The sequence below is a fragment of the Hibiscus syriacus genome, unplaced genomic scaffold, assembly GCF_006381635.1.
Source record: "Hibiscus syriacus cultivar Baekdansim isolate YM2019G1 unplaced genomic scaffold, ASM638163v2 tig00111358_pilon, whole genome shotgun sequence".
Taxonomy (NCBI): domain Eukaryota; kingdom Viridiplantae; phylum Streptophyta; class Magnoliopsida; order Malvales; family Malvaceae; genus Hibiscus; species Hibiscus syriacus.
The window spans coordinates 819,140-839,605 of NW_024063070.1; the positions used below are offsets into that span (position 1 = coordinate 819,140).

Sequence of the window (20,466 nt, forward strand, 5' to 3'; positions counted from 1 at the left end):
AATTTAATCGATGATTCCAAGGTTCAAGTAGATCAAAATATGAGTTCTCATGTCGTATCCATTATCATAGCCATCCATAGTCATTTTTACACTTTAAGGGTATTATCGTTATTCTATTCAATTTTGTCAGTGGTAATATTTCCGATAAATTAGGCTTTAAGTGTTTATTCAATAATAAGAATTTATAGGTTTTGTGTTTTTTAGAGGTTTAAAACTGATTATAAGATATTTTCCAAATAAATTAGGAATTAAAAGGTGCGTCATTAATTTTTTCGGGTCAAAATACATATTCTCAGGGTATTTTCGTAATTCTTATGTATGTATATCCGAAATTTAACCTTTAACGAAAATAATCAAAGTTAAAGGATCTTGAATTCAATTGATTTATTGATTAATCATTGAAATTGAATTTATTTCTTATCTATATTATAATTCCTTACTTGAGTCATTCGAGTCTTATATAGTTTACTACCTTCTTATCTTAATCATACCGGGTTTACACTAATTAAAGGTATCCATAAGATCAGTCGAACTCATTCATGCATTTACCAACTATCAATGTGTACTATACAACATACGAAAGGTAGTAGATTATTACCTCGATTTTTGTACTCCATCGATCAAACATTTAAACTCAATTCGATCACTCTCGATCTTGAATCCAGCGTCCAATAATATCTCAGATACATATAAACAAAAATTTCATCAGAAACGGAACTTAATTGTGGAAAATGAATCGAATCAAAAGGTAAAACACTGAAAAATAATTTATCGAGTTTGAATTTGGCAAAATGGACTTCGGATTCGGACTCAGGACATTGAAAAACATAAATTATGACTTTTCAGGAATTTTTACTTTTTTGCCAAAGTCAACGAGTTGACTCAGTTTGGGTTAACTCGGTTCAGACCGATTATACTGAATCGATTCGGTACGACTGGACAAGTTCCAGAAGCCTCTTGGACCAAAAAATGAGCCCCACGTGCACTGTCGGTGCATGGCAGCACGTACAATAACGATGGGGGTCGGTCGGTCAGTCGAAAACTCCCAAATCATCCAAACAACTGAACAACCCAATATCGATAAAAATTTCAACAAAAACCAAGGAAATTAACTGAAAATCAAATTCGAACTTACTTACGTTGGCGATCGGTGAAAATAGCGGCGATGGCGATAAACTCGGTCGGGTTCCGAGCGCACGGATACAATGATCTAGCTACAGCGACGGTGGGACGAACGGGGGCCAGAGGAGGTCGAAAAACGCAAAAAATTGAGGCAACGATGGTGTTTTTCGAAGGCTCTTTGATCGTTAATTCCCGACAATTGGTGGCGAATCCCGACGTGAAAACTGTCGGATCTTGGTCGCCGGATAACAACACTCCAAATGGCAGTGGCGATACACATCAATGATGGTCGGGCGACGAGAATTTGAAAACAAAATCAAGGGGTGACAGAGGGCATCATGATATGGATTGTGGAATTCAATTTTTGGAGATTTTTGAGTAATACTGAAACTTAAAATAAATAAAATAATATTTTCACGAGCTAGCTCACGAAGAAATAGGGGTTCGAAACCCCTCAGTCCAACTACTCAAAATTTATTTTTCACAGACCAGATTAATGGAAAAATTCAGTAAATAAAATTTATTCACGAGGAAATTTATTAGTGATAAATAACGGCAATTGCATTTATGGGTGAGCATTCAATCGAGCCGAGTCAAAAATTTTTGAGTTATTCGAGTTGATGAATCATATTTTATTACTCAAACTTAGCTTAAAACTTTTTCGACTCGAGTCGAGTTGTTTGAGTTTCTATATAAATATAATTGTAATTATTTATAGTATTGTGATACAAATTGATTCTAATTGTTTTTGAATTTCTCTAACCACAATCATATTATTTTCACTTTATAATGTTATTTAATATATCAAATACAATAATATATTTTAAAAAATATATTTTGACCGTAAAGTATCGATGAAAGTATAAATGAGTCAAGGAATTGATGGAAGAAAGAATTTGCAAACAATTACAGTTAAAAAAACCCAAATTAAGTAAAATGTAAAGTTAAAGGGATTAAATTAAAAAAGAGTACATTTTTAGTAAAAAAATATATAGAAATTTAAGTTATATAGGTATTTTATAGTGGTATAGGAGTATGTGATTCAAATTTAGTAAAAATAGACTTAAAATGAAGGATGATTTGAGCCGACGAGTGTTGGTACAAGTAGTTGGGATTAAAAAATTTGAGCTTGTAAGGCCAAGTTTGAATCCCACCACCGTCACTCTTGGTGGACAATCTGTAAAGTCCTATGTAAATCTCAATTGAGTCTTAGGTATGCCCTGACCCTGGACTGGGGGAGCCACCCTGACCTAAACTTTTTTTGTACCAAAAAAATGAAGGATGATTTAAAGAAATAAGGAAATCATAAAAACTTGATGGACTAAATTAATAAATAGAAAAATTGTTACAAAAATAGAGATTGAAGTACAAATGTGTTCTACAATGGTTTAGGAGTATGTGGTTCAAATTTGGTAAAAAAAAGGCTTAATGCCCAAATAAGTGCATATATTTTTTAGGGTTCATCCGGGTGCCTAATGTTACAAACGTTAGCACTTTAGGTGCATGGACCCTCAACGGTGTTAGTTTTATCCATTAAGTGACACGCGTCACAACCTGATAATTTTAAAATTTATTTTTTAAAATATTACAAATATTACTATATTTATAAAAAAAACCCTGATTTTTTATATTATAAAACAACCCCAAAATCACAAATCCTAAACTTAATCCGCCATCGCCGCCTTCTCGGCCACGACCACCTCTGCCGATGTAGTCCTTTCCATCATCCTCATTATATGTCACCATAGTAGTTGCCGATTCACCATCAGAATCGTGTGGGATCATGATTTTCATTCTAGGGTTTGTGGAATTTAAAATGTCGATTTGTCGTTGATCGGTCGTCAACCAATCACGATTTCATAGGGGTTTTGGTCGCTGGGAGGAGACGAGGTTAGGTGGAGCTTCTTCAACGACAAAGGGTGGTGGGCGGCATGGGTTTAGGGGTTGAAATGAAGGTTTTCAAAGTTTAGGGGTTATTTCAAAATTTGTGATTTCATTTTTAAAAAATACATAATTTTGTTTTTTTAATTTTATATAAAAGTTCTAAAATTACTAGGTTGTGGCATGTGTCACTTAACGGGAAAAACTAACGCCGATGACGGCTCGGGCACCTAAAGTGCTAACATTTGTAATGTTAGCCACCCGGATGGGCCAAAAAAATATAGGCACTTATTTGGCACAAAAGGCATAGTTTGGGCACTTATTTGGGCATTAAGGAAAAAAAATGGACTTAAAATGATGGATGAATTGAAGGAATACTCATGGACTAAATCGCAAAACCGTCAAAATACTCATCCAAAATTTTGTTTTTTTAGTGACTTGAAATTCTCAAGTCCAACTCGAATAGAACTCGAAAACCGAATAAAAAATTCAAGTTGACTCGAATAACTTGAAATTCTCAAATTTCAACTCGACTCGAAATAAAAAATTCGAGTTGACTCGAATAACTCAAAATTAAAAAAGAATTCAATTTTTCAAGTCTAACTTTAATCTCTGCTGCATTCATTGCACATATGAGATTTTGATGACTACGTCATTAAAAGAAAATTTATATATATTTTTATGGAATCAAGGGTTTGTTGCTGTTGTAATTTATCAAGTTTATACAACATACTTATGCCAACTTCTCCGATTAACAATTTGGTATATATTTCTATCCTTAGATTTCCCATACAATTCATTTTTCCTTTCACAAATCTATTGATTTTAAAACCTTGTTAATTATTAAGGTAAAACCTTGTTAATTATTAAGGTGATAAAGTCGTCATTTAATTTTAACTTTTTATGTGTAATGTATAAGTAAATATTATGAGAGGAACTCATTATGTAATTATCATATACATCCTGGGCAGTAATGTGGAAAATGAAGCAAAATTGTTTGAAGGTTTGCTGTAAGCTGGTGGCATGATATTTCATTGTTATTCCGATATAATATTGATAACGCGTAAACTCTGCATGCGATTAGTGTGGTCCATCAATGTTCAAGATATATGATCAAGTGGGGATCATTGTCAACGTAATTCTATGTTTATTTTTCTTTAGTTGTAACGGTGTAATTTTAGAATTTTTTTTTTGTTGCCCTCCAGTTTTAAGGTTTCGCTTTGACTAATCTAGACCAACTTGAGTCGTACACATGGCTTTAGCATGTGAGTCTTCCATCGGGGATTTTCTGCATACACAAGGACTCAAACATAAAACCTTACTTAAACGATATCAAACTGCTTACCACTTCAACCAACACAGTCAGTGATTCTAGCTTTTCAAGCCGTGCGTTTCTATCATCTTTATCTTATGTTGGTAAATTTGCCTCGTTGGAATATATGTAAGGGACTTTGGGATGTTTAGATTAGACATGCCTCATTAATGTTTGCTATTGTTAGGTATGACTCATATACCAGTTGGAGGATAGATGATGGAGCGGAGTAAGCGAAGTGAACGAAGCGAGTATTTTTATAATTGTACCGGGGTTACTATTATATACTATAATTGCAACCTAATTTTGAATTATTGAGAATAATAAAGAGAACAACCACTCATCGCTCCCGATGACATAAGCACATTGTCGAATCTCGTTAAATCTTGTTTTATTTATTTACTTTACTGCTTGTTGATTTCATGAGTTAATTAGCTTTTTTTCACAACAGCTATTCTATTACCTTTGTTTCCATATAACTTAATAAGTTGAAAATGTGCATTTATAAAGATATTTTGGTTAGATAGATTTGCGTAATGCAATAAAGATTTTTGTGGACTTTTGCTCTTCAATTTTAGATAAGTTATACGGTTAATGCTTTTTATTGATGAGATATGTTCATGTGTGATGTCACATTACAAAAAAAAATACTTTTAAACTATTTTTAAATAAGTGCATATGTATTAATTATAGTTATAATTTACTCTAAAAATATTTTTTGTTGAAGTGTCATTATACATAGACTTGTCACGTCCGTATAAAACATTCACAGTTAGTCAAATAATAATTTTTATCCAACCAGAAGGCATTTTGCTCCAAAATAAAACTTTAAAAATGCTCCAAAAAAGGATAGGGGCAAAATGTTGACACATATTATTTGCATTCTGCTGATTTCTGACTAGTTTTGAGATTGTCATTTCTTCTAGTTATATATACGTGTACTGAATTGTTAGTTTGAGAAGGTGGTTTTCAAAACACTAGATGGATAAAGTTTTTAATTCATAATTGTTAGGGTAACTTTTACTTAATCAGCTATTTTTTCTGATTTCTTTGTTTAACATAAAAATTTTCCAGATGTTATCAGTGTTGGATTGATTGTTCTTGGCGCATTTGTTGCTGGAGCTCGGATCTGTCATTTGACTTGCACGGAGATGCTATGGTCTTCTTAGCCAACATCACCACAGCTAGTTATCTTGCAACCATATCCCGTATTGGTAATACCCTCACCATTTTATTTCTTTTCTTTAGTTCTTTTAACCACATGTCCTCTTCAATATTATGACATTCTTGCTGTGTGCTTGCCTACATTTCTTCTTTTTCAGGGAAATCTAGTGAGCTTAATAGCTTTGGGCTTATGTGGTGTGATGGGAATTAAAGACTTGAATCAAATATCCATTTATTGCATGGCAACATAATTTTTGGTCCCATCTGTACTTCAAATTTACTGAATTTTGAAAATAGGTAAAATATGTGGACCAGTTTTATTGTTGTGGGCATTTCTTCACGGTGACTTGAAGAGTACAATGAATTTCCCTCACCTGGTTTTTTGGTTTATTCTGCTATTCCAATCATATTCCTGTTTCTTTGTAGGTACTTATTTCTGTGTTTGGAATTTTTGTCTTTATTCCCTAGTCTTCTCCTGTATGGTGTTTAACTGTTGGTTCAATGCTTTATTTTGACCTCGGTATGATGATGCATTTCAGATCTCCATGTATAAATGCCCCTGTTTGGTCATATATACTGTCTTGAAGCAGATAAAAGGGAGTTTTTCTAATCAGAAAAAAGGTACATATTTTCAAATTTATGATCTGATTTGGTAGTTAATACTATGGTTGTAGGATCTTTTTACGATTGGGCTTGGATGGATACTTTTTGGTGGGCTTCCCTTTGATTTTGTAAGCGCACAACCTATTTTTTTTTCTTTTCTTTTAAGTTGCACTAATATGAAGAGGCTTGATGTCTTCTTTTTCTGCAATGAATATTTTGGGGCAAATGCTGGGTTTTGTTGGTTCTGGTTTGTATTCCTACTACAAGCTTATGGCGAAATGATTGGCATGGCTAAGAAATAAGTAATGTCTTGGAATTTTACTGAGAAGTTGCTGATCATTCTATGTACAGGAGATTGAGACCTGCTTACTGTTACAAATTTTGTATAATTTAGAGTTTGGACAGCATACAACTAATCCCAGGGTATATCTGTTTTAGGAATAACTATATTTCTTATATTTTGTTTTGTTTCTTAAAAGAAAAAAAATGTTCTTGTTCCTCTTCGTCTTCATTTTGTCTTGTTACTCTGTCCCCATTGGACCATGCAGTTTTAAGACTGGAACTCAGTTCTCCCTTTCCTGGTTAATAATATGGTTGTCTAATTTTCTCGTCAGCCAAGCAACCTTCTCGAAAGAAATTGTTCCTTTCCCTTTTCTTCTTCTCCACTGAGCCCCTGCAAAAAGCTGGCAGTGAAATTCAAAAATTAAAGGCAAAGGCAAAATGGCCCATTCTTCTTTCTCTTAATATCTCTCTCATTCAGAATCTCCCCCAACACAAGCTTCCTCAATATTCACGATGGTGCGTGAGACTTTTCCCAAAGAATCAAGTTGCTTCCTTCTTACACACCATCTCGCAAAAATGGGTAGAACCTTTGATATATGGTTTTTTCAGACACGAAAGTGTGTCATTTTGCTTTCTTCTGTTTCCTCGGACAGCATGTTGAAAACCCAAGTGCAGGATTTGGCCATCCCAAGGGCTTCTTTGGAGAAGCCAAGGCGGTCCGTCTCGTTGCCGTTACCTTCCCCGGTGGATGTCAATGGTTTCTCTCGTAAAAGTTGCTCTTATTCTAAGCTTCCCGAAGAGCCCATCAAGCTCACCGTTCAGAAACTCGATGGCTCTTCCTTCGGTACTTTTTTCTGGTTTCTTTTGCAGATTCTTGGGAATCCATCCAACACTGGAAAATGAAGATCCCAATGAAATTATTACGCATGCTCTAACTTGTTTTTCATTTTGTAGATGTCGAAGTTATAAGGTCGGCCACCATTGCCGAGCTCAAGCTGGCTGTTCAGCACGTCTTTAGTCATATGCCAAAGAATGGTCCCGGCAAGATTTCATGGTACGTTGATTAGTGTTATACCTTCCAAGAATGGTCTCCAAAAATCTCCTATCCGAGTTTTTGAGGATAGGCTTTTAGTCAACTATTTCACATAGACAAGACTCGTAAATGAGATCTTTAATAAACTCGTAAATTCAAAATCTAACTATTAAATTTGTCTAAATTGTCGACCTACAAATTATCACAATAAATAGATGACTGACACATTCTCTAAAACTCATTATAAATTCCCTTAAACGTAGTCGAAAAAGAGGACCGAAACCTTGTCCACTCCTATCATCTTTTTATTGTCTTCTTCCTTCATGATTAATTCCCTTCAAGAGAAAAGGTTTAGCCAACAACTGTTTTCTTACCGGTCTCAACTCTCCACTCAGGGGAGGATGTACTTGCTTCCTAGGGGGCCAAGTGCATACCCATTATTTTGGATAAGTCTTTAAATATAGTTCAATATATTAAGGGAAGGAGAAGAAAACAAGAAATTTTGTATACCCATTTCGATTGAAAAAAGAGTATTAAAAATTTTTGAACCCTAATTTTAAATTCTTAAATTCGCACTGTCTCCATCCAAATTAAAAGGGATGAATTGCTCACGACCGATGAAACCAACTTATTCTTATCAACCATTGGTAAAGAAAATACAGAACCAAACGAATTTTGATTCATGTCTTTATCGACTTATAATTCCCTTCCTTTTGTGATGATCCATATGAATTGCACAATGGAGGCCGCATGTTTGGGGACATTTTTGCTTGTGCTATGATGGCCTGGAGTTGCTCACAGAAACTGATCATATGATGAACTATGGCATCAAGGACGGTGATCAGGTCTGTACCATGTCATGTTTCCTCTGTTTTTAAACATGATTTCACGTAATGTTTATTCCCAAAATGAGTGTATTTCTGGGTTTTGTTCTTTGTCTTCAGCTCCATTTTATTAGGCACGCCTCTTCCGGCTATAACCTGACAAAAATTCAATCCAAGAAACGGATGGTTGCCCACAAACAATCATATCTGTAACGTTTTCTTGTTTTAACCATTATTTTTAGGGTAAAATATACAAATGGTTCCTTGATTACAAGGTGCTATTTTATTAAGTTATCGACTATTAAAAGTTATAAAATAGTCTTCGACTATAGGATGCTATATTTTTGAGTTCCCGACTTTTAAAGTTATAAAATAATCACCCAATTATTCATATGTTTGAGACTCGTTCTTTTTCGTTAAAAAATTGACGATTATGAGTTGAACCTTAACCTACTGACCCGAATATAATAAAATCACAATTTAATGATGTCTATTAGTATTGTCGTTGCTTTCAAGCACTAGTTTGACGACATAATGTAAAGGGAGGGTTGATCTATGAAATACAACTCAAACGGTTCTAAGATCGAATTTTATCATATCTCAGTCAACAGATTAATGTCCAGCTCAGACGGCCGTTAATATTTTAACAGAAAAGGACGAGTTTAGAACATATAAATAGTTGGGTGACCATTTTATAACTCTTAATAGTCGGATGATTTAACAAAGCAACAAACTATAGTAAGGAGATCATTTTGTAACTTTTAATAATCGGGACTCAACAAAATAAAACTCTATGATCGGGGACCATATGTCTACTTTATCCTACTTTCTAACCTCAATAAAAACAATGGATGATGACACAATTCGAAATATGCAGTTCAATGCAAAGCTCCACGTGCACTTTAGGTATCGAACAGAGCAGCGAAGAAGACGATAACGATGATAACATCGACGGTGGGCGATGCAAGGCTCGCAACGGTAAGAAGCAAAGTATGATTGTACAACAAGAATGCCAGTTCGGTCACTTATGGAGAGGCTGGTCCTCGCATTCGAGAAGGAAAGGATCTAGCAAAGGCAGAGTTTGCCAAAGGAGAGAGAGTCCTAGTTTTGTGGGGAATTGTAGGAAACTCTTTCAGCTTTGGGGCACTGCAAAGTATTCTCCAAAGCGCTAATGAAGGGGAGATTAGGGAGGTTGCCTAAATGCATTACTGCTACTGTTGCTTTGGGTTTGGCTTGTTCTTGCAACTTTTTAGAAGTTTTGGATTCAAATTTGGTTCTATTTTGGTATAATATTGTTGTATTTATTTCATGCTACCCTACCTGCATAAACCATTAAAATCGTCCTCAGGCCTTCACGCTGATTCTTTATTGTGCCTCAGTAGCCCCAGTTTGATTGTAAAGGTTTATAAATTATGAAAGCCATTAATCATATTATTAGTTCTGCATAATGTCAAAAGTGTCCTGAATTTTGATTAAATAGTCACATCTCTTACATTTCATTTTAGGATAAAAAAACCCCTAATATTGAAGAAGTAGTCACATTAGCTCCTATTTTATTTTTAGATCATTTTAACCCTCAAAGTCTTATTTTAGGGGGAAAACTCTTATTTTAGAGTGTTAACCGTTTGCTGACTAACGATTTTCATCCACTTAAAAGCTTTTTTACTTGAAATGAAACGTTGGAGGTTAAACTATTTTAAAAAAGAATAGTAGTCAAAGTAACTATTTAACCAACTATTAAGAGTATTTTTTATCATTGTACTTGTTAGTTATTATTATTTTTCTTTAAACTTAAATAAAAGAGTTAATTCAGATAGATATCCTCGATCTATGGCTCAAATTTTAAATTAATCCTTAAATTTTAGAGTATTCTTATTAAATCTTCAGACTGTCAATATCATTTCAATATGCTCATTAAATCAGTCTAGTCATCAGCTTAGGTGGCTAGGGGTATGTCAAGCATATATGAAGTGTAAAGAATAATTTAGAATTTGGAGATAGTTTACCGATGTCTTAACTTTTTTTTTTTGGATAATTCAGAATTTTATTACCCAAATATCAAGGTTTAGTTACAAACAACAACCAATCAACAATACAAAGACAGCTTAATTACACAACCAAAGATTGGCTAGACTATACCCCAAACATTACAAAGAAAGAAGTTAGTATTATCAAGTCGATTTATGGTCTTGCCCCTAAGACGAATTGCAACTACATCAACAATATCTTTAAGAATAACATCAGCAGATCGGTAACGACCTGAAAAAATCTGTGGTTCCGTTCTTGCCACAAGAAATATATGAAAGCATTCCAAGATATCTTCAAAATGGTAGTTAAGAGGGACTTTCCTTTCCAAGAGGAACAAGCACGAGCTACCATTTCATCCCATGTCAAAGCAGAAAAGTTCATCCCATTCATGATAATGATAGATTTCCATATACCAGCAGCCAAGAAGCAATTAGAGAAAAGATGATCTCTCGTTTCTTGATGGGCGCTGCAATTTATACAAAGACCATCCGTGCTAATTCCCATTTTTTGTAAACGATCTCTTGTAGGTAGTCGATTCAAAATGGTCATCCAAGCAATCAAGCTATGCTTTGGAATATACAATGGATACCATATTAGATGCTGCCAAATAACCTTCTGCGCTTGCATCTGAATGTTCTCACAGATTTCCTTTGTACGCATGAAACCAGAAGCGATTAAAGGGAAAGCAGTAGTTCTCAATTTTAAAATTCTTTTGATGCCCCAACTAACGTTTGATCCGGCCTTAAATTGCCAGAAATCCTACCCTTTAAGAACGTAATTGTGAACCCACGCAACCCACAGTGAACCATTTCCAGCAAGAACCTTCCTAATGAGGCTTATAGTGCATGCTCGGTTCCAAATTGATGTATTAATCAGACCTAAATCACCTTCTGATTTGGTGAGGCACATACTATCCCAACTAACTCGAGCTCCTGCTGCAGTTTTATCTTCACCTTTCCAGAAGAACCTTGCACAAAGCTGATCGACTGCTTTTAAAACCGAGGCTGGAAGAACAAGCTGCCTACACCAGAAATTACTAATGTTGAACAGAACCGAGCGTATTAATTCCAGTCTTCCAGCGTAACTAAGGTGCCGAGCAGACCAGTGATGCAATCTCTGCTTTATTTTCTCAAGTAGAGGTCCACAATCCTTCATTGTGAGTTTGCGAGTAATTAAAGGGATACCGAGGTACCTAACAGTAAATTGATGTCTTAACTTTGAATAAAAAGGATTATCTAAAATTGGAACAAAGTTGTTGGGCTAAATAGTAAATTGACCCAGTTTGGGCCCAATCTTCATGGCTGTTGTTTTATTCTAGTATGTTTTCTCGTTTAAGATTCAAAGGTAACAGTTGCTTCTACAGCTTTCTCGCTTTCGTTCTTTCCCAACACTCTTCATTTTCCCACTCGTTGTTTGTCAGTTTCAGCTTCAAATATCTGAAAAATCCTCGACTTTCTCAATTATCTTTCCTTTTTCTTTCATTTTAATTCGTCGGTATCTCAAAACTCTTCTTCCAACTGTTCTCTTTTTCGCTCAGCTCATCTCAGTTCATCCCATCGAATTTGATCTTTGTTAAGGTTAGTTCTCGTGCCATGAATCTTGTCTCTGAGTATGATTGCTTTCATCTTCTTCTTATTCCATAGTTCTCTTAGGAAAATAAAGTGACTTGTCTCTAGTATTATCCTTCTAGTACATAGAAAATAAAGGAAGAACAGAACAAAGTTTGATCAGAATATTCATTTTAAACATATTCTTTCTTCCTTTAGTATTAACGGAAAAAGAAAAAAGCTCAATTTCATATTCTATTCTGGATTAATCATAAATAATACCCATTAAATTCGTTAGTATTCTGTAATATATCCTATTTTGATGCTTAGGGAATTCATGGTTTGAATACCAGCTTACAAGGGTGAGTATTCAATCGGGTCGATTTAAAAATTTCGAATTAAGAGCTTAACTTAAAATTCTTTTTGGAGGTAAAAAGAGTTTATAAATTTTGAATCGAGTTTTCGAGTTTACCTTTAAATTCAATAGAAAATATTTATATTATTATTATATTGTTTGATTCTAATTTAAAAGATTATATATATATATATATATATATATCATATATCATACAAAAACTTAAAAATTAATCTACGGGTATTAAAAATTTCGAGCTTGTATTTTATAATTCGATTTGGAATAGAAAATTTTTTAAGTTACAACTCGAAGACATTTCGAGTATTTTTTTTATTCGAATCAAGTTGAAAAAAAGTAACTTTTCGAATGAGTTGAGTTTTGCTCACCGTTATCAGCTAGCATTTTTTCTTTGTTTGTTTGTCTTTGATTGGTATTCTGTTTCGTGAAGGAATGGCTGGGAAAGTTGTGAATGCTCTGTCGGCTAGTTTATCTGAGTATGAGTTTGTGGAAGGTGATGATGATGACAAACTTAGAACCGTAATCAAGGCTTCGAATCTGATAATTCCATGGATCGACCCTTCTGTATTGAAACTTTGGCATAGGATCGGAAGGGGGGCATTCGGTGACGTTTGGTTAGCGACTTATCAATGTTCCATCGAAGATTCTGATCAATATCATGAAGTAGCCATCAAGATGTTGCATACAATTAAGCAGGATGCCATGAGGACCTTGTTGGACAAGTTTGGTGATTTGTATTCCAAGTGCCAGCATGTTGATAATATTTGTTCTCTTCATGGAATTTCTATAATAAGCGGAAAGGTGTGCTTTGCGTTTTGTATAGATGATTTTAGTTCAATACACGACAGATGATTGTCTTGCTAAGAAATTGGTTTCTTTCTCCTGTAGATATGTATTGTTATGAAATTTTATGAGGGATCTGTTGGAGATAAAATGACGCGCCTTAAGAGAGGAAAGCTCCCATTTCCGAATGTTCTCAGGTGGTGTCAACCTCCTTTGATGTCTACCAGAAATATCCCATTTCGGTATGTTTATATGTAAGGTTGTAAAGAGTAGATAAGTTTACATCTGTTGCATCAAATGTTTGCAGGTATGGAGTCATTTTGGCACAGGGAATTTCGGAATTGCATTCGAAAGGGATATTGGTTCTTAACCTCAAACCTTTTAACTTTCTTCTTAATGAAACTGACCAGGCAGTTTTAGGGGATATTGGCATTCCATATCTACTCCTGGGAATTAATTTGCCTAGCGCAGATTCGACGCACAGTCTTGGGACGCCCAACTACATGGCTCCGGAACAATGGCGACCAGAAATAAGAGGTCCTTTGTCATTTGAGACAGATTCATGGGGATTCGCCTGTAGCATTGTGGAGATGCTCACTGGCGTTGTTCCTTGGCATGGGAAATCGGCTGATGAAATTTATGACCTGGTTGTTAGAAAACAGGAGAAACCACTGATTCCAAGTGGCCTTCCTCCTCCGGTTGAGAATGTTCTTCTTGGCTGCTTTGAGTACGACTTCAGATGTCGCCCGTTGATGAAAGACATATTATGCGTGTTCAACAGGTAGATCTCTGCTATGTATATATTCAGTTTTGTAGTATGCAGCAATTTCATACGACAGTGTTGGCATATCATGTAGTATGCAGTTATCTTTTTGCAGTTGGACTTTATCAGAGCAGCAATTTCATATGACAATGTTGATATACTTGCCTGATATCTTTGGCTAATGGCAACCACATTTTCAGCTTAGAGATCGAAGGTGAAGATGATGGGCATTGGACGGTGTCGAACAAAAAGAGTAGCAACACTGCCTATGACTACACAGAGTGGTTTCTTTCAAAGGATTGTTTGCAAGTGGGGGACGTAGTGCGGTCCAGAAAGCCACCTAACTCATGCAAACCCGAAAATATGGATGTTCCGGAAGGAAACGTGGTGGGTAGAACAGATGATGATGGTTTTGTTTTGTTGAGGGTTCGTGGCATTCATGACCCGTTAAGGGTTAATGCTTCAAGACTTGAGAGGGTCACACTCGGGTTAGCTGCCGGGGACTGGGTGCGTTTGAAAGAGGAAGACAAAAGGCACTCACCTGTAGGCATTCTTCATTCCATCGACCGTGATGGAACCGTTGCTGTTGGGTTTATAGGGTTGGAAACTCTTTGGAAGGGGAGTTGTTCAGAGTTTCAGATGGCAGAATCTTACCGCATCGGTCAGTTTGTTAGGCTGAAATCCAATGTGCTTAGCCCGCGCTTTGATTGGCCTCGCAAACATGGAAGTATTTGGGCTGCTGGGAAAATTTTCTGGATCCTACCGAACGGATGCCTTGTCATCAAGTTCCCTGGAAGATTAAGTTTCCGAGAAGAACCGGGAGAATTTTTGGCTGATCCGGCTGAAGTAGAAGTGGTCTCCTTTAACAATTGTCCAGGGTTGATGAAAAAGTATCATCATCTTGAGGATATTCACTGGACTGTGAGGCCACTTGTAGTTGCATTGGGTCTATTTACAACGATGAAGGTGGGATTTTTTATCGGTAAGAGAATCGGGAGATCAAAGGTGGGACGACGTAGCAGCTCGATTCATAGTGAGGTGCAACATAATGATGAACAGATTGATGGCAGCCCAGCATGGGTTCCATCACCAGTGGCAAATATTCTTTTCAGGGACGGTGCTGCACCTGCTCGCTAGTTCCACCAGGAAGCAATTGCCAACTCTACTGTATCAGATTTACAGTCATTAGATGTGCTTGTACTGTAAATGGTTATCCAGAACATGTTACTGTATTAAACTTGTTATATACCTACGTCGATATAGTATATGTTAGAACTTGGTCTGTTTACTCTGCATTCATATATTTACATGTTCAGCTGATCGAAATCAGGATGGTCGGGCATGATATCTAATGTGTGAATCACACATTGCTTGTATAAACTATATAACCGTTGTTTAAATAAAAGAATCAAGGAACGCCGATATATACTTGCTCATAGCACAATTAGGCTCATTAATGTAATGAAGAAAATATTATGATTCTAATGCAAGGGTAAAGATTTTCAGACATCTATTATCGCGATTTTATATATAATTTAGTCATTTATTTTTAATTAAATTATATATTTATTATAAAAATTAAACTATATATTTATTATAAACTTTTTACCAAATTGATATTACGAGGTTAATCAGGTACCAAATTAGAAAATGGTTAAAATATTTTTACTTTAAATGATAATTAATATAATTTGATTATATATTTATTATAAACTTTTTTCCAAATTGATATTACGAGGTTAATCAGGTACCGATGTAATTAGAAAATGGTTAAAATATTTTTACTTTAAATTATAATTAATATAATTTGAGTGTTTTTATATTTTCATATAAAATTAAATAAAACAACTAAAATTTATTATTTAAAATTAGAGCAGAAGATCATATATCCATATACGTTATTTTATCATTTCATTCGTAATCATTTATTTATGTAGGATGTTTTTATTCACCCACATTATAGATGGCATAAGATTTAGTCATATTAAATATGGATTCTCCATACACAACAAAAACTCTTCAAAATTACATTAAATTGTTCCAAGAGTTGCAACATATATTTTATACTGACTTAGAAAATTTTAAATTTATCATCTCGAACAAATACTATTTTGTAATAACGGATTTGAGCACCAGTGACTGCATCAGGATGATTAAACGATCGTTATCAAATGATTAAGAATATTTAGAACAGATAATACTTTGTAATCACCTTAGCTTAATTGTGATTGTGATGAATGTCCTCTCCTCGTTGTTGAATGTGGCTGCTAGTAATGGTATCTTTAGATTTCACCCAAAGTGCAAGAAAATCTCTCTCACACACTTATGCTTTGCTGATGATCTACTTTTGTTCTGCCATGGCTCACTGGATTCACTATTAGGGGTGGTTAGCATTTTAGAGAACTTTTATTATCTCTCAGGCTTAAGGTTAAATGCTATGAAATCTGAACTCTTTACTTGTGGAGTTTCTGGGAGTCTGCTGGATCAGATACAGGAGTTCACTGGTTTCAAAATTGGGAAGCTTCCAGTCAGGTATATGAGAGTGCCTTTGGTTACTCGGAAGCTAACGAGTAAAGATTGCTCGGCTCTCCTTGTGAAAATAAAGAATAGGATTGACCAATGGTCGAGCAGAAATCTTAGTTTTGGTGGGAGGTTGTAGCTGATTAAATCTGTTCTGTTCAACATCTTTGGTTATTGGAGCAGACAGATTATCCTGCCCAAGGGTGTAGTTGGTGATATTGAAAAGCTTTGCATGCGCTTTTTCTGGAAGGGCTGTGATAATTCCGCTCGGGGTGCCAGGGTGAGATGGAGCCAGATTTGCTCCTTGAAGTCCGAGGGTGGTCTGGGACTAAGGAAGCTAGTCGATTGGTGTAAGGCTTGCTGCCCGATGCTTGTGAAGAACATTTTGGCTAGTGAGAGATCCCTGTGGATTGCTTGGCTTAAAGACTACTGCTTCAAATTTGCAGACTATTGGAACGTTGACAGAAAACCACATTTTAATTGGATCCTTAACAAGTTGATTAAGCTTAGAGAGGAGGCCAGGAGATTGTTCATTCCAGTTCCTAATTGGCCACATATTAGAGGTGGTTGGATTTGGGATAGAATTCGAGACAGAGGGATAAGGTTGGGTGGCATAGGCTCCTATGGTTTTCATCTCATATCCCAAAATTCTCCATTATTGCTTGGATGGTGATTCTCGATAGATCGCCAATAAAAGACAGGTTAACAAAGTTTGGCATCGTTACTGTTAATGTCTGTGGTCTATGTGGTGTTCATGAGGAATCTCGAAACCATTTGTTCTTGGAATGTTCATTTGCAAGAGTGATATGGGAAGACATTCTGCACGCTTGTGGTCTGCATTTACAGACGCTAACTTGCTGGGATGAGGCCTTGCAGTGGTTGGTTTTGAATCTAAAGGGTAAATCCCTTCTTGTTCATATTTTTAAGCTCGCGTGGACCGATTTTGTTTATTTTCTTTGGGAGGAACGTAATCGAAGACATTTTCGAGGTGTGATTCGTTCTGCTGATACGATTGTAAGTAGCATTAAATAGGTTGTTAGAATTAAACTATATAGATGTCATATAAATAGGATGGATGATGTTAATAGGAGGTTGAGTCTAGAATGGGGATTAATATAGGCTGTTTGTTTGTTCTTTGTAGCAGCTTGCTGCTTCTTTTTGGATGAATAAACTTCTACTTATCCAAAAAAAAAAATCACCTTAGCTTAATAAAAGAAAATTATCATCTCGAACTATAACCCACCAAAGTTACACTTAGACCCAAATCTATAATAGACTACAAAAAACAAAACTCTCTTAAGCTCGAGATAAGTTACTCTTTTAGTAACACATAATTCTCAAAAATATTTTGCCACTAAATTCACATAATATCTTATATTAGAATAATGATATTTCCCATACATAAAACTAGGTCTGTATCTGGGTCTGCGCCTGTTCAAGGTTGCCAAACAAAAAGTTAAAATTAAGTTTTTCTACTAACAAATATTAATTCAAGTGGTAAGTAGCTTGATATCAAGTAAGGTCACAAGTTTGAGTCCTTGTGGATGTAAAAAAATCTCTATTGAAAGATTCACCCACCAAAACCAGATGTACGACGCTGTTTGATCCAAATTAGTTAAGGCGAAGTCTTGGAATCAGGAGGACAAAAAAAATTAAGTTTTTCTTTTTTTCGTGGTATGAATTAACGTTTATCCTTGAATCTATTTTTCTTCTGAATATTGGTGTTGACGTGCTTGATGGTATTATTAATAAAAATAAAGATGACCTATTATAATAAAATAGAGCCAACACTTAAAAGAAACAAAAGACACCAAAATCTAAAATAAACGTGAATATTAATTTAATTTTTATTTTATTTTAAAAATGTCATTATTAGTAATTATTATCTTAGTTTTTCAATGCTCCTTTGGTATAATCAACAGATTATATTTATGTTCAACGGTTAATTTTTCTTTAGGTCTTATCTTTCACCTTTGTATCGTGCCTATTCTGTTTATATAATGAGCATAATGCTTGAAAAAGTTATGTTTTGTTTCCATTATATTTTTTAAAGCTGATATTTTTCTTTTGATTTTTTTATATTAGAGTTTGAATTTTAAATTTTGAAATAGAGATTTTTTTTTATTGAGTGTGAGATTATAGATTGAAGTTAAAAAGCAAGTTATTGAATTTCTAGAAGAAAGTGATGAAAGTCACCATTGTTTTATGTTATTCGCCCATCAAGGTACAAAGGTTTGATTTTATTTATGCATATTCTAAATATTTTTTTATGTTTATACTTTGTGGTTGTCAATTATATTTTCTTGATTTTTTTTAGTTATGATAATGCAGGTGAGAGTATAATACATCGTCGATTAATTTATTTAAAAATAACGCAAAGCCGCAAAACCTCAACAACAAAGACTCATGTGTTAGCATTCTATATTTTTTATTCATATTTTCATAGTGCAATGTTGCCCCGTAAATATGCTCCCGGTAGTGAAAAAGGGGGGAAGGAAAATAAACACAAGAATTAGTATAATCACAAAAAGGAGCATGTTGACACTGTTTTTCGTCTGGGTGAGGAAAAACTATACGACTTAGGTGTTTTCTTTGAAAATATTTTGAAATGTTTTTTGTGTGAAATGTTGGGAGTCACCATTAATCATTTTAAAGTGCGATTGAACAACAAAAGATCGGGTAATTTAATAAAATATTTTATTTTTATTAAAATATCAAGTTTGGGTTTGCAAAAACAAAAAAATAGGTTCGACAGTCAGTTATGTATGGGAAAGGTTAGCACCCCACAACGCCCAGAAATTAATACCTAGTTGATTACCTTATATTTAAGAATTTGGAAATTTGGAGTTCGAAGTTTTATTTAATTTAGAAATCATTATGGATGTCAAGTTGAAGAGGATGCTCGTTTATTAAAGCCAATAATATTCACCTCCTAACATGAATGTGGGAGAACAATTATTGTGCCAAATAACCGAATATTGCTTGAAATTTAGAAAATGAAGGATTTTGAAAAGGATGCCCATCTATTTCGGGAATTACCAACGGTCACCCCTGAGCAAACAACTTTTTGTTAATTAACACCTTGGTAAATCAACATTGCCTTGTTATTTTAAATCCAAATGCAAGCAAAAACTTTTTATTATACTAATTATGCTAGGTGAGTTAATTAATGCTTTCCCTAACCTAAAGTTTTTATATCATGAGACAAAAATAAAACCAAAACATAACGTTATAAACGATTTTAAAGAAAAATGCTTAGGCAGCCAAAACAGAAACTAAATAATAGATAGGGGACTAAACAGGTAGTTATCCTAATTAATATTAGCAAGAAAGCCAGATTAGCTCTTCTTAATCTTAATGGCATGCAGCTGTAATTAGGCGGCAAAAGCTTTTTATGCCAGTTTCTTGATTATTAGCAAATTCAAAGATCGTCCAGAGGGCCTTCGCCTCTCAACTTCCTCATCAGTTTATCACTCTGCTGCTGCTGCTTCCTCCCATGGCCACACCACAACCACAGGAAAAACCGGTACACGTCAACGAAACACGGCCAATAAGAGATGATGAGTATACCCACTATTTCAAAGATACGTCGTCGTCTTCGGGATGCGGTTGTTTCGGCCGGTTCTGCTGGTGGCGACGAAACACCAGTGGGTATATGGTGCAGGTGCAATCGGAAGAGGTAAGACGGGAGAGTTGGGTGAAGAGAAAAGCCAAGAAACTTAGAGAGATATCGGAGATTTTGGCGGGGCCGAGGTGGAAGAATTTCATTCGAAGGTTTAGTAGTTATGGGATTAATAAGAGGAGGAGGTCGATGATGACGCAGTTTCAGTATGATCCTCGGAGCTATCAACTTAATTTCGATCAGGGGGAAGCTGGTGCTGGATTCCCCGATTTCTCTGCAAGATTTGCAGCGATTCACAAAGGGGATAATTCAGCGGTGTGAATTATTAGTCCATGTACCCCGTAGATTGATTGTTCATTGTTCTTCCCTCTGTTCATCCGAGTTCCGATCAACTTTCACGGACGCCCCGAAATTTCATTATTGATGATTTCCAAGGTTGGTGGAAATTTCTTATTCTTCTTTTTCTTTTGTCGTTGGAGTAAAAGACTTGAAAGAGATGTTATCATTTTTTAGAACAAAGCAAGAGAGTGAATATGATTTTTTGTCTGCTCCTTTTTATTATGACATTATGACAAAAAAATAGTTATTTTACTCTATATATTTTAGAGT

At 35.1% G+C, this 20,466-nt stretch overlaps 4 protein-coding genes across 5 annotated transcripts; 3 read left to right on the forward strand and 1 right to left on the reverse strand.

The window, feature by feature from the left end:
- Positions 1–6,940: 6,940 nt before the first annotated feature.
- On the forward strand, positions 6,941–8,275 carry LOC120159363 (U11/U12 small nuclear ribonucleoprotein 25 kDa protein-like). Its single transcript, XM_039169962.1, has 3 exons — positions 6,941–7,208; positions 7,319–7,418; positions 8,143–8,275. Exons 1-3 carry the CDS (start codon positions 6,941–6,943, stop codon positions 8,273–8,275), a joined length of 501 nt encoding a protein of 166 aa, XP_039025893.1.
- Positions 8,276–10,432: 2,157 nt separating this feature from the next.
- LOC120159364 lies at positions 10,433–10,909 on the reverse strand. Its single transcript, XM_039169963.1, has one exon. It carries the CDS (start codon positions 10,907–10,909, stop codon positions 10,433–10,435), a length of 477 nt encoding a protein of 158 aa, XP_039025894.1.
- Positions 10,910–11,617: 708 nt separating this feature from the next.
- On the forward strand, positions 11,618–15,003 carry LOC120159379 (E3 ubiquitin-protein ligase KEG-like). 2 transcript variants are annotated; one of them, XM_039169974.1, is made up of 5 exons: positions 11,618–11,826; positions 12,582–12,970; positions 13,058–13,149; positions 13,260–13,733; positions 13,916–15,003. In XM_039169974.1, the coding sequence occupies exons 2-5, from the start codon at positions 12,602–12,604 to the stop codon at positions 14,850–14,852; spliced, it is 1,872 nt and encodes a 623-aa protein (XP_039025905.1). In that variant the 5' UTR covers positions 11,618–11,826; positions 12,582–12,601; the 3' UTR covers positions 14,853–15,003. The 2 variants fall into 2 exon arrangements, with proteins under 2 accessions (XP_039025905.1, XP_039025906.1); XM_039169975.1 differs by having other exon boundaries at positions 12,600–12,970.
- A 4,671-nt stretch (positions 15,004–19,674) lies between these two features.
- LOC120159369 lies at positions 19,675–20,258 on the forward strand. The gene has a single exon (XM_039169967.1). It carries the CDS (start codon positions 19,732–19,734, stop codon positions 20,176–20,178), a length of 447 nt encoding a protein of 148 aa, XP_039025898.1. The 5' UTR covers positions 19,675–19,731; the 3' UTR covers positions 20,179–20,258.
- The last annotated feature ends 208 nt before the right edge of the window (positions 20,259–20,466 follow it).

What these genes read in the sequence shown, in the direction of transcription:
- LOC120159363 (XM_039169962.1), top strand. Translation starts at nt 6,941, where the DNA reads ATGGGTAGAACCTTTGATATATGGTTTTTTCAGACACGAAAGTGTGTC. An exon ending in ACTCGATGGCTCTTCCTTCG is followed by an intron (nt 7,209 to 7,318) that starts GTACTTTTTTCT and finishes TTCATTTTGTAG; the next exon opens with ATGTCGAAGTTATAAGGTCG. An exon ending in GGTCCCGGCAAGATTTCATG is followed by an intron (nt 7,419 to 8,142) that starts GTACGTTGATTA and finishes TGCACAATGGAG; the next exon opens with GCCGCATGTTTGGGGACATT.
- LOC120159369 (XM_039169967.1), top strand. Translation starts at nt 19,732, where the DNA reads ATGGCCACACCACAACCACAGGAAAAACCGGTACACGTCAACGAAACA.
- LOC120159379 (XM_039169974.1), top strand. Translation starts at nt 12,602, where the DNA reads ATGGCTGGGAAAGTTGTGAATGCTCTGTCGGCTAGTTTATCTGAGTAT. An exon ending in TTTCTATAATAAGCGGAAAG is followed by an intron (nt 12,971 to 13,057) that starts GTGTGCTTTGCG and finishes TTTCTCCTGTAG; the next exon opens with ATATGTATTGTTATGAAATT. An exon ending in ATATTATGCGTGTTCAACAG is followed by an intron (nt 13,734 to 13,915) that starts GTAGATCTCTGC and finishes CCACATTTTCAG; the next exon opens with CTTAGAGATCGAAGGTGAAG.
- LOC120159364 (XM_039169963.1), bottom strand. Translation starts at nt 10,909, where the DNA reads ATGCGTACAAAGGAAATCTGTGAGAACATTCAGATGCAAGCGCAGAAG.